Genomic DNA, 13,085 nt, shown 5'->3' on the forward strand with positions numbered 1-13,085 from the left:
GCTCCTTTATTCAAATATTTTTCCATTCCCACACCCAATTACACTTACAGTTACACTCACACACACACACACACACACATATACCCAAATCGTACTGACCATAATGTATGTTTTGTTGGTCTATGTAATTTTCATCTAATTTCTCATTTGTAAATATTGTACTTGTCTGTTTGCATTATAAAAATAAAAAAAACAATGTTGATCAATTTAATGAATCCTTACTGAATGAAAATATTAAATTCTTTCAAATAAATAATTATACTGACCTCAGACTTCTGAGTGGTAATGTGTGTGTGTGTGTGTGTTCTAGCTGCATTGGACGATGTGTGTGAATTGGAGGGCGTGCTTCATCCTGGTCTGGTGGAGATGGAGAACTATCAGAAACTCGTGGAGCTTCAGAAGGATGTGATTGGTGTTGAGCTTCTGGCCGTGGCGGGACGTCAGCTCATCAGACTGGGCTGCCTCAGCAAACTCTCTGGGAAAGGCCTTCAACAGCGCATGTTCTTCCTGGTGAGCTTTCACTTTACACACACACACACGTCTATGTTTATATGATGATAGTGACTTCCCATTCACCCCTAGAAATAAAGCTTCTTTATTAGCAGTGAGGGTTTCTTGAAGAACCCTTTGCATCCAAGGAATTGCATTCCACAAATGTTCTTTAGATTTTTTAAATGTTCGTCACACTAAGGCCATTTTCACACCTGAAAGTCCGCACCAAGGTCCGAACCAAAGTTCATGTTTTGATACATTTTATACATTCGGTTAGTTTTGGTTTGGTTTCACATTGCAATTATGTGAGCGCACTAAAGCACTGAACATGACACACTTGTCGTCATCATCTATGTGGGCGGCATCTGGACATTGATTGGTTTGTAAATAGACGTGCGTCTGACGTCAGAGTCTTTGACAAGAATGAAAGAACGGACGCATATCGTTGCCACTAGTGAACAGTGCGCATTGCTTGACTATTTATTTTCGTTTCGAATTGTTTTGTTTAAAAGTGGACAATTTTAAAGCTTTCTATACACATATTCCTCATGTCTGAGGCAGGAGCTGCTGAGATTCGGTTTATTTATGAGACATGTTCAAGAGCAATCGTGATCGCTCTGGCGCCTTCATGTCACAATTATTGTCTGCTATAGTCTATTTGCTTCTTATTTATTAAATCCAGGCAATTGGCTGATGCAACATTGATTAAAATTAAGATTAAGACAAAATTCACTTTAAAGAAAGGCTTTCTACAAAACAAAACTTAATGAAGTGGTCAAAATCATTTCTGACCTTCTGTCTTCTGACATATTTGGCATCTTTTCACTTTTCATAATCAATATAGCCGAGATGAAATTAAAAAATAACATTATAATATTTAAACATAAACAGGAACTTCCTGTAAATGCTCTGAAAGTCCGAACCATACAGAAAATGCTTTCACACTAGAAACGAACCGAACCTTTGTTCAGTTTGATCCGGACTGAGACTCCCTCTTTTTGTCGGACCAAACTTCGCCTGTTTGGTCTGGACCGTGGTCCTGGGGAGGTTTCAAACCTGTCATTTTGATTCGGACCAAACTGAAAAGTCAGAAAATCCGGACCAAACAAGGTAGGTGTGAAAGGGCCCCAAACCTGATTACTTAAAGGACCTTTGAGGACCAAAAATGGTTCTAAACCCTTTTTAGAAGCCTATTCTTAGGAGTGTATTAATATTAAGATAAATACGATAACTATATAGGCCTAATATTAGTGTTAATATGGCGAAAAATTTTCGTTGACAACCTTATGGCTCTTTTCACAAGATGTAGTGTCTCAGGTGTGTCCCCAGAATCTGTGTGTGAAGTTTCAGCTTAAAATACCTCATGGATAATTTATCATAGCTTGTCAAATTTGCCCCTATTTTGGGTGTGAGCAAAAAATACACCATTTTGTGTGTGTGTGTCCCTTTAAATGCAAATGAGCTGCTGCTCCCCGTCTGGCGGAGCCTGTACAGCTCATGCTACGAAATACTCAGGCAACAACAAAACTGGACAATCTCACACAGCCAAAATGTCAGGAATTGTCAGTAGTGGTGTTCAGCTTTGCATGCTCGAACTGGAATCGGACACAGATTGAGAGACTCAGGAAGAAGTTACAACTTGTAGAATGCAACTGGAGGTTTCTGAATGGTTAGTGGATAGATTTATGTAGCTATTGTGGAGTCCAGAACCGTTCGTTTGGAGAGTTTATGATTTATGGGGGTATTAAAAAAAGAAGTGAGTGGATTTTTACCATTATAGGCTTGCTGTTTACACACACTGTGGATACACATCTGTGTTCAAACAACTTATATAGTTGAATTGTGCATAATAGGTCCTCTATAAATACTCTCCTCTCATAAATGTTGCGTCTGAAAGGGAAACTCCTACAAATGCATATGCAATAAGGTCAGCCGCAAAAATAACTGTGTCCATGCCTGTTCAGCGTCCTAGTAAAACGGCAAAAGAGGGTTTGCGCTGAAGCAAGCTATTAGTAAGTATGGCCCTAAGACTAAATTAAAAATATAGCTGATGAAATGAACACCACCTAACACTAAGCTCTTTACTTATGAAATGAAAAGATTTCTGATTAACTCTTCTTTCTCTTACTATGTGGAGCCAGTTCAGTGATGTCCTGTTGTACAGCACTCGAGGAATAACTTCAACCAATCAGTTTACAGTGCACAGACAACTTCCTCTATGCGGCATGACAGTAAGAACGTCCTCAGTCTTTGTGCTGTTGTTATTGATTGGCATGATGATGTGAGAAACGGACTGCATGTGTTTGCTGTGTTCAGATCCGGGAGAGTGAGGATGAGTGGGGCGTCCCGCACTCCTTCACACTGACGGTACAGCAGCAGTCTCTGGTGGTCGCCGCATGGTAATGCTGAAGAATCATTTGCCGTATCTGTGTGTCTTCAACGGGAGCATTTCCAGCTGCATAACTACTATACTATGATGCATCGTTAAAGAAACTAACTAGCTAGTCACAACTGTTTCCCGAAACCGTAGTAACTTTGAACCAAATTGTTGATAATGACTGTGGAAAGCAGGACGGGGCGAGGGCTGTGGGAACAGGGCAAGGCTGGTGGCGTGATTGATAATGAGCTTTACCTGTGCGCTGCACTGGTCTCGTGTCTCACGGAGGAGTTTCGGAAGCATAAGAGGAGGAGCGATGACAGTGAAGGACGAGAGAGGACCAGGCCTGGACTATTTGACATTGTGTTTTGTTTATGTGTGCAGCAGTTGTCCGTTTTGTTTGTTTTTTGATATATTAAAGTGTTTAAGCGTTTGCCGGTTCCCGTCTCCTTCTTCCCTGAACTACTAACTTCATTACACTGGTGTCGAAACGAGGGAGGACGGAAGGAGGGACATGCTGTCAGAGAGCCCTTGCAGCATGAAGGAGCGGAGACCGCCAGTGGCTGGCCGAGGCGGTGGTGCTGGAGCGATGAAAGACCAGGTGGGACGGAGAGGGAGCAAAGGAGTCGGCGCCGTTTGCCAGGAGGCCGGAGGCTGCTACCGTCCACCATGTTTGGGGAGGAGCAGGGAACGGGGGACTTACCGCCAGCTGCCCTCAACCAGAGGAGCCATCACCGTCCACGAACCGTCCACTAAAGAGCGCCCAGTACCATCGCGTGGCACCACGAGTGAGAGTCTCTCAGCTGGTTGAGGACCGAGCTGCATTGTGTCCGGGAACCGGACCAAGAATTTTTTTTCTTTTCCCCTCACCCCTCTCTCGTCTCTGTCACTCCTTATGCGTCTCGCCTCGTCTGTCCTTACCCCCAGGTGCTGCAGCCACCTCGACCGGCCCTCCCAGAGAAAGGGGGGAGTAGAGCATAGTCTTGTGGGTACCCCCGGCCTGAGGGCCGATGGGAGTATGTGGCAAGCGGGATAAGGCAGAGAGCCATGAGAATGGGGCAAGGTACCAGTCCTCTCTCATCCTTCACTGTCGCCGCTCCTCCTTTTATCCTTCCCGAGCTCCTCAGTGAGACTCAAGACCTGTGTGGCTCATTAGCACTCGCACCACTGGCCTCGGTCCCTTCCCATGGCTCTCGGCCCCGCCCTGCTTGCCACATACCCCCATACCCTCGCAGGCCGGGGGGTAACCACAAGACTGTGCTCTACTAACACCCCCTCTACGGGGTCGCAGCACCTGGGGGTAAGGACAGACGAGAGAGAGAAAAGAATGAGGAGAGAGGGGGAGAGGAAAAACATTCTTGGTTCAGTTCCCAGACGTACACTGCCACTTGGTCCTCAACCAGCCGGGAGAACTTCTTTGTGATGCCTGATGGTGGTACTAGATGCCCCAGGTGGATAGCCTTATTCTTCCCCCCCTCCCCTGATGGCAGACGACGGCTCCTCCTAGTTGGCGTCTGGAAATGGCACCTGCTCCTCCTCATGCTGGCGTATGGATGCAGGCCCTGACGTTGGCAAACGACGACACGTCCTCCAACCCAACGGGAGCTGCCTCTCCATGCTTTGATTATCCATCCCCTTACCAAGCCCTCCAGCTCCACCTCCTCCCAGGTGTTCGGCACCAATGTAACAAGGTTTAAAGACTCAGGGAAGAAGGAGGTGGGAACCGGCAAACGATCAATGTAACTTTAATGACAAAATAAACAAACAACAAAGCGAACGTTTGGGGTCGGGGGGGCTACTGTAATGCTGTAACCCAGGGGCCTTTGGTTATCTAAAGCAGTGTTTCCCAAGCGGGGTGCCGTGTGACGAGAGCAGGGGTGCCGTGTAAAAGTCCTTCAAATATATACTTTTTTTTCAAATTTTTCAAATTATTCTCTCTTTGTAAACTTTGTTCAATGCATGCTAGTGCTGCCGTATGTTCGAATATGACCAGTAATTTTTGCCGTCATCCACCGGGTGTAGTTCCAGAAGACGCAAATGAGAAGTCGTGCGCGCTTTGAGAAAATGTGTCTCTGTGCACTCATCCGAAAGCGCGCACACATCTCACAGCGCGCAAATATTGAGTTCTCTTTCAACTCTCGCTCTTGAACGGACAAACTCACACAAAAAGTATGTCAACATGTCCATCTTGATGAGTATTCTAGCAGACATAGTCTGTATATGCCTTAAGTAAACTTAATATAGTCGAGAAAGACGATGCATATCCATGCATTAGGTCTTAAAAGGGCAGTAACATTAGGTCTTAAAGGGGCAGGAGCCTTTACTGCTGTCTGTTTAATGTCAAACAACAAAAGACAAGGACATCACTCACTGCTCTTGACTGAAATGCTTTTGTAAGTTTAATAGGATTAATCGTTAATTTATACACTAAAATATGCAATGTTATTTTACATTTGATCAATTTCTGTACCTGAAAACTAATGTTAGACGTACCTGAAAAACCTGAAAAGCATAGTTTATTTTATTAGTATCTTTGCTCAATAGTATTTATTTGTACTGCTGCTTGTATTTAAATTATTTGTTCTTATTATTTTCTTTATTTTTATTTGACAGTAGTCCCTTTTTTCCCTGAACATAGCAAATACTGAACCGTACCGAAACTATGAACCTAAAACTGTGATACAAACCGAACCGTGAGCAATCTGTACCGTTACACCCCTAGCGTAACGTATGCGAGGGGGTGCCACAAAATGGAGAACATTTTCAAAGGGTGCCATGACCGAAAAAAGGTTGGGAAACACTGATCTAAAGGAGCCCCTGCCCTTATGGCCCTTCCGGGATTCCCATACACTCTTCATCATGCCGCTTTAATTCTCTTGACACATTGAAAGACATAGAATGAAAGCATGTTACCTTGCTTATTTGGCTAAGAGAATTTCATACTAACAAGAAACTCTGCTCCTAACCACGGGTGGAGAGTTGTGTTTCCAACCACACAGCTTTACGATGCTGTTTGTGAATGTCTGTTGGAACTATGGTTTCGGAAAACATAGAACCGTTGAATTATGTTGATAACGACAGAACTTGCGACCATAGTTGGCCAACGATGCTTTTGGGAAACACACCCTAGTACAGTAATAGTGTAGTGTAGTTCATCTGTGTAGTAATGTTATAAAATCTGACATCACATCTGTGGCCATTGTTTACACTTTTTAAAGGAACATGCCGACTTTTTGGGACTTTGCTTATTCACCATATCCCCCAGAGTTAGATGAGTCCATACACACCATTCTCATCTCTGTGCGTGCCATAACTGACACACACACCGCTAGCCTAGCTTAGCACAAAGACTGGAGGTAAGTGGCTCCAGCTAGCCTACTGCTCAATAAGTGACAAAATAACTGCAACATTTTCCTATTTAGGCTAGCTGGAGCCATATACCTCCAGTCTTTGTGCTAAGCTAGGCTAGCGGTGTGTGTGTCAGACAGAGTTATGGCACGCACAGAGATGAGAATGGTGTGTATGGACTCATCTAACTCTGGAGGGATATGGTGAATAAGCAAAGTCCCAAAAAGTCGGCATGTTCCTTTAAATGATAGGTCCAGTTCAGTTTCTTCAGTGGATGCGATCCATATTTGGTGGATACTTTTTTTTTTTTTTTAAGTCAGTCTATTATTTTTATTATGGTTTTCAAAAATCAAAAACAGACAATTGGTGGATAATTTGCGATAGATTGGGGTTTCTTGTGTCTTGCAGTTCAGAGTCAGAAATGGAGAAATGGATGGAGGATTTGAAGATGGCGGTTGACATGGCAGAAGAGTCGAACGGACTGACCTCTGACCTCCTGACTCCCAACAAGGATGTCAGTAAGTGACACATGATGAGATTCTGTACGTATTTCTTACAAAATGTAGTTTACTTTAGTAATACATCATTCATCAAAATTGTATATTTTGCTCCGTGTCTGAATCAACTTTCCTTTTTGACAACTTTTCAGAATCACATTAATTTGAGTTTTAATGAATTCATTTTCAGGGGGTAAAATCAAGTCTTGCATTTCTTTCTCATTGAATATCCTATTTCACTTTGAAACATGTCACATTATGAAAGTACAATGGGTTGCTGTTTCATAAATGTATATTTTTGTGAAAATATGTGCATTTTATGATACTTTTAAAAAGAGTATTTACTATGTATACTATATATACTTTAGAAGGATATACTTAAAGCTACACTGTGTGATATTTTCCCCCATCTAGCGGTTTAAAGGTATATGACCATCCAGTGAATATTAGTTTCTGTTCCTCTCAATTCTGATTCCGTTTTAACTCCTACGGTGGCCGATTTAGTCCAAGATTAACATGGCTTCCAGTTCGACCTCGTCCACATTGGACACATCGAGTGTTAAAACGCGAAAGGCGAAGCTTGAATTTACGGGAATGTCCCTCTTTGGCTAATGTACTTTCAAGATGGAGGGGCAACATGGCGACCCGCATTCAAACCCCTCACCCGTATGTATTTACAATGGCATATTATAAACTTACGAGAATACTTTATTACTTGAAAGAAGTAAATATACATTAATGAGCACATATATTTTTGAAAGAACTAAGTGTTTTTAACTAAGAATAAACTAAAAAAGTTACACAGTGTAGTTTTAAGTATGAACTGAATATGCTTTCAGACACTTAATTGCAATTGAATTAAAATGTAACATTGTTTAACTTTATATTAAATGAAATTAGCTGAACTTAAGAGTTATTTTTTTATATATAGGCCTACTTTTGAGATTTTGAAGTAAGAATGAAGTGCAGTAGATCAGCTGTTTAATCAGGAACTGTAGAAGTCATATGTTAGTGTGTTTTAGTAATGCGATGATTGAATGCCAAAACTATGTATCTCAGGATATAATTATTGCTTTTTCCCAGAATCCTCAGGGGCATCTGAAGTGGAGTCGGAGGAGGATCTTTGTGGGTCTCGAACATCTTTGCCGCGACACGGCAACAGTTCAGCGAACACGCTTCACCGCGGCAACACTACGGCACACGTGTGTTGGCATCGCAACACCAGCGTTTCCATGCTGGACTTCGGCATAGCAATGGAGGTACCAGTCCTACATCTGCACAGTCCTGAGTATGAACATGAGTATTACAGTCTTTATATCTCTTCACTGTGTCCGACAGAACAAGCTCTCAGGAAATCTGCTCAGAAAGTTCAAAAACAGCAACGGCTGGCAGAAACTCTGGGTGGTTTTCACCAATTTCACCCTGTTCTTCTACAAAACACACGAGGTAAAACGTCCACAGACACACAGCTCTGTTCCTCTGTGAATGTGTCAGCTGTGTGTGAAATATCTGGACTCGTTTCTCTCTGTCAGGATGAGTTTCCGTTGGCCAGTCTGCCGTTGTTGGGTTACTCAGTAACAGATGCTGGAGAGTCAGAAAACATCCATAAAGATCACGTCTTCAAACTGCACTTCAAATCTCACATCTATTACTTCAGGACCGAGAGCGAATACTTTTTTGAAAGGTACAGCAAAATTCATTATTTTACCTGAAGTACATAAATAAAATAAGGTAAGTTTGGTATTAGTTTGGGAACACTTTATTTTCCAGCGTCCTTGCTACATATATTACTATAGTAAATTATGCATAATTACAAATATCTAACCATAAACATGTTGGTAATATTTATATTTCCTTGTTAATGTGTAATTATGCATTTAAGTACTGAGTAATATAAATGAACAACATGTACTTATATAGGGTTAGGGTTTAGTTTAGGGTTAGTTGCATGTAATCATGCATTATTAGGAGCCGCGCACCGAAAGTGCAAAGCCACCTATTGTAATCCTTAGTGTTTTTCTTCTTCTTCTTCTTCTTCTGCTCTTGAGTGTCTTTCAGCCCATAGAACCGCTTGCAGGAAAGTTGTGAAATTTGGCACACAGATAGAAGACAGTCTGAATTTTTCACCTGAGCAAATTTTCCTCTAGCGCCACCAACTGTCCTAATTTGCACTCACGTTTATGCTAATAACTTGCTAGAAACAAATACTTGGCTCAAGGCGATTCGATTGCACCCTATGATGTAATTTTCCGCCATTTTGAATTTTCTGGAAAAAACACTTTTCCAAACTCATCCTAGGCCATTGCTCTGATTTTCACCAAAATTGAACCAGATCCTCTTCAGATCATGACTAAAAGTTATGGAATTTGTCAGACTCCTGAATAATGCAAGAACGAATTTAACGAAGAGCAGATTCAGCCTTTGTGTGTGTTATGACAACCATGACCTGAGACGACCTGCACAGTTTCGGCACAGTGCCAACCAGTGGTCAGGAGTGAAATGTCTCTTTTTTTTCTTATAACTTCTGAATGGTTTGGTCAAAGACCATGCATGCTCACATCGAACGAAACTCAATTCTCCCATGTTGACCATTTTGGGGTGTCGGCCATTTTGAATTTTGTTGTAAGATTACGAATGCATTGAAAAACTCGGCAGGTGCGGCACCATGTTTTAAGGTACTCAAAAAGTTTTGAGACAGTGCCACCTTAAAGGGTTAGTTCACCCAAAAATGAAAATTCTGTCATTACTTCCCCTCATGTCGTTGGACACCCGTCAGACCTCCGTTCATCTTCAGACACAAATGAAGATATTTTAGTGTAAATCTGATGGTTCTGAAAGGCCTCCATTGGCTCAATGGCACTTTACACTCTCAAGACCCTTAAAAGACACTAAAGACGTCGTTACAAAGTCCATCTCACTACAGTGGCTCTACAATAACTTTATGAATCGGCGACAATAGTTTTTGTGCGCAAAAAAACCCCTAAATAACGACTTATATAGTGATGACGATTTCAAAACACGGCCTCATGAAGCTTCGAAGCGTTATGAATCAGTGAGTCGAATCATGATTCGGATCACGTGTCAAACTGCTGAAATTTGGCGATTCAAACCACTGAATCGACTCACTGATTCATAACGCTTCGAAGCTTCATGATGCCGTGTTTTTGAAATCGTCATCACTATATAAGTCGTTATTTAGGGTTTTTTTGCGCACAAAAACAATTCTCGTCGCTTCATAAAGTTATTGTAGAACCACTGTAGTGAGATGGACTTTGTAACGACGTCTTTAGTGTCTTTTAAGGGTCTTGAGAGTGAACCGTGCCATTGAGCCAATGGAGGCCTTTCAGAGCCATCAAATTTCAACTAAAATATCTTCATTTGTGTCTGAAGATGAACGGAGGTCTGACGGGTGTCCAACCACATGAGGGGAAGTCATTAATGACAGAATTTTCATTTTTGGGTGAACTAACCTTTTAATTATTCTTTAAATGCTGGCAAGTATTTTCAAGAGCAATATATTTCATCACGCTCAAAAAAATTAAAAGAAGAAAAGCATGTAAACATTTGAATTGGGCCGTTATTTACGGCAGCATTTATTCTTATCATACCAAGCATATGACAATTTAATTTACAGCATACAATCACGTCACGGACCACATGAGCAGCGCGTTCCCGATCACAAAACTCTCCTCTCCACCGTGAATAAATCACCATCCAAATGAACAAGTTCTAGGTTTTATCACTGAGCTGGCTGCACAATCTGCACATTTATTTTTACGGACTTCCATGTGAGAAACAGAGGCGAACGGCGCATGACATACGTCACGACCAAACGTTAGCGATTGGCTATGGCAGATCCAATAGTTTTAAACTTCGACAGAGTACCGCCTTCAAGGAAGTAAACGCTTGTCAATGGAGAGTGGCCAGACTCTCTGTACAAATGATATGTAAGAGAGTCTGGTAAGACCAGGCTAGGCAACCCTAGTGTCGATAGACAAAACCAGTTTTGTATAGTGCATCAACAAAGCTGAAGCATGATTTCAAAACGACTCTGAGGCTGTATCTCTGCAATGCTTTGACATATTGACACCAAACTTTGCATTTGTCGCTGTCACCTCACTCTGACCACACCACATCAATTTGTTCAAAGTGCCACCTATTGGTCAAAAGTGATAAACCATTAAATTATTACTAGGGATTGTATTCATGATTTTTCAGGCATTTTGCCCACAAATCATGTTAAAATGCCTTTAATTGTTGCAGTTGGTCTGATGCTCCAGCCATGATGGCATGACTTATTGTGCCTTTTTTGTTCTTTGCCCCTCAATCGCTGCTTGCAGCTATATTTGACCATTATTACTATAGTAAGTACATGCAACATATATAACAAGGACACTGTAAAATTAACTTGGGGACCAGAATATTTATTTTCACCAATGTAAAAAGATTATTCATTATAAAGAGCATATACTTAATCAATATATTTTATTTAGACGTAAGCCAAAATGTTGAATGTAGCTCAAAATAATAATTTTTTTGTCTTAATATCACCATAAACATTAGCTAAATTAGCTATAATATGAAGGTAAACCAAGTTGAATTTGTTTTATACTGTATCTTCTGTTAAGTACTAAAAAAAACGAAAAAATGAATATGACCCACAATTATTTCTGCCAGTTTGTCTTCTGCACATCAACACTTCTGAAGCCAAAATACTATTTAAACCAAAAATAATTTTTATTAAGAATTTTTATGGGGAGTGTTATGTACTTTGACAAATTGAATAAAACGGGTTTAGACCGTTTCGGTTTTAGACCAATGTAAAAATGCACTTTAAATAATATCTGTATATTATTTTGTCCCTGTGGGTGCAGCACAGTGATAGACACAGATATTCAGTCTCACAGCTGTTATTATATGGTGTTTTAGCACAGCTGGAACACTGTATTGACCAATCAGCTTCCAGGACTGCCAGATATTGTTTCCATTGTGCAGTAAAATATTGTTTTCTTGTGCAGTGTGGAAAATATCAGCACAGATTTGCAGTATTAAGTCACGGTCACATTACTGAAACTTTGGACAAGTTTTGCAGGCAAAAAAGTTAATAGTGTAGCGATGCATGAAGCAGTTCTTACTCGGAGCTCACTTTCACTTCAATCTGATGTGAAATCCAAGAGGGGAACGCTTACCTCACACTAAATCCCTGAGCGCGCAGATTCCTTTTGAGATGATTACCTTTTGCCCCGTGGAATTTCCCCATACAGAGGTAAATGTGACCGCACCCTTAATGCTGTAATGTGTTGTCATTCAGTAAGATTTTAATCTTTGTGCAGATGGATGGCGGTGATCAGAAGTGCTACAGTCTCTGCCAGCAGAACCCGCTATCTGAACCGGACAGAACCGGACTGAACCACACAGAACCTGCCATCTGAACCCCACAGAAACTGCCATCTGGACAGAGACTTACAGCCAACAGACCCATGCAGACATATAGAGAGAAACCATCTCAGTGTGTGTGTGTGTGTGTGTGTGCTTTATGACAACGTCACTTTTGTGACTGACTTTTTTTTTTTAAATTACATAATAAGACATTAAAGGGGAATGTCACCACTCGCTTAAGTTCAGATATCAGATATAAATATTTTATTCCTATCATTTGTAATTTTGCTGAGTTATTCGCGATGGTTCTAAGCTACATCAGTGACATTAAAGTTGTATTATTCACTCTTAAAAACAAAGGTTTTCTTCAAAAGTTTTTTACACCGCGATGGAGAGATTCTTAAAATAACCTTTTTTTCTTAGCGTGAAGAACATTTTAAAAACCGATAGAACCCTTTTACACTATAAAGGACCTTATGTCCAATGCGAAGCTTCCACGGATGTTAAAGCTTCTTCATGGAACCATCGATGCCAATAAAGCACCTTTATTTTTAAGAGTGTAAAGGTGAAAATCAGCGAGTAAAACAGAACAGATCACGGAGGAATTCACACACCAGTACCAAGAAAGGTGCCTCCATTTCTCTCGTGAGATTTTCATAAAAAGGCCTCAAATATTCCAAGGTGCTATTGTAACGGATGTAGTAAGAGCTATGCGTGTAAACCTCACCCCCCTGGCCTCAAGAGGTGCGGCTGCGGCCGATAGCGTCTGTGGCACACCCGCCTCCCACGCTGGAGACCCCGGTTACAATCCCACTCGGAGCGGGTCGAGTAGGACTGGTTACATTTGGTGCCGTGACCCGGATGAGAGTGAGGTTTAGGGGGTGAGTGTAACAGACGTAGGCCAGTAAGAGCTGTGTGTGTAAACCTCACTCCCCTGGCCTCAAGAGGCGCGCTAGTGACTGACGCTAGCAGCTGTGGTCTTTAGCATCCTT

General features: G+C 41.5%; 1 protein-coding gene across 1 annotated transcript in view; it reads left to right on the top strand.

Moving 5' to 3' along the window:
• LOC307129754 (FERM, ARHGEF and pleckstrin domain-containing protein 1) overlaps window positions 1–12,334 on the top strand; it is a 64,913-nt gene extending 52,579 nt beyond the window's left edge. The window contains 9 exon segments of the mRNA XM_079822445.1: window positions 311–510; window positions 2,634–2,723; window positions 2,809–2,891; window positions 6,626–6,735; window positions 7,798–7,973; window positions 8,053–8,160; window positions 8,247–8,398; window positions 12,048–12,108; window positions 12,110–12,334. Coding sequence (XP_079678571.1) covers window positions 311–510; window positions 2,634–2,723; window positions 2,809–2,891; window positions 6,626–6,735; window positions 7,798–7,973; window positions 8,053–8,160; window positions 8,247–8,398; window positions 12,048–12,108; window positions 12,110–12,208 — 1,079 coding nt within the window. The 3' untranslated portion in view covers window positions 12,209–12,334.
• Window positions 12,335–13,085: the final 751 nt, after the last annotated feature.

Source organism: Gobio gobio (genome assembly GCF_949357685.1).
Source record: "Gobio gobio genome assembly, chromosome: 7".
Taxonomy (NCBI): domain Eukaryota; kingdom Metazoa; phylum Chordata; class Actinopteri; order Cypriniformes; family Gobionidae; genus Gobio; species Gobio gobio.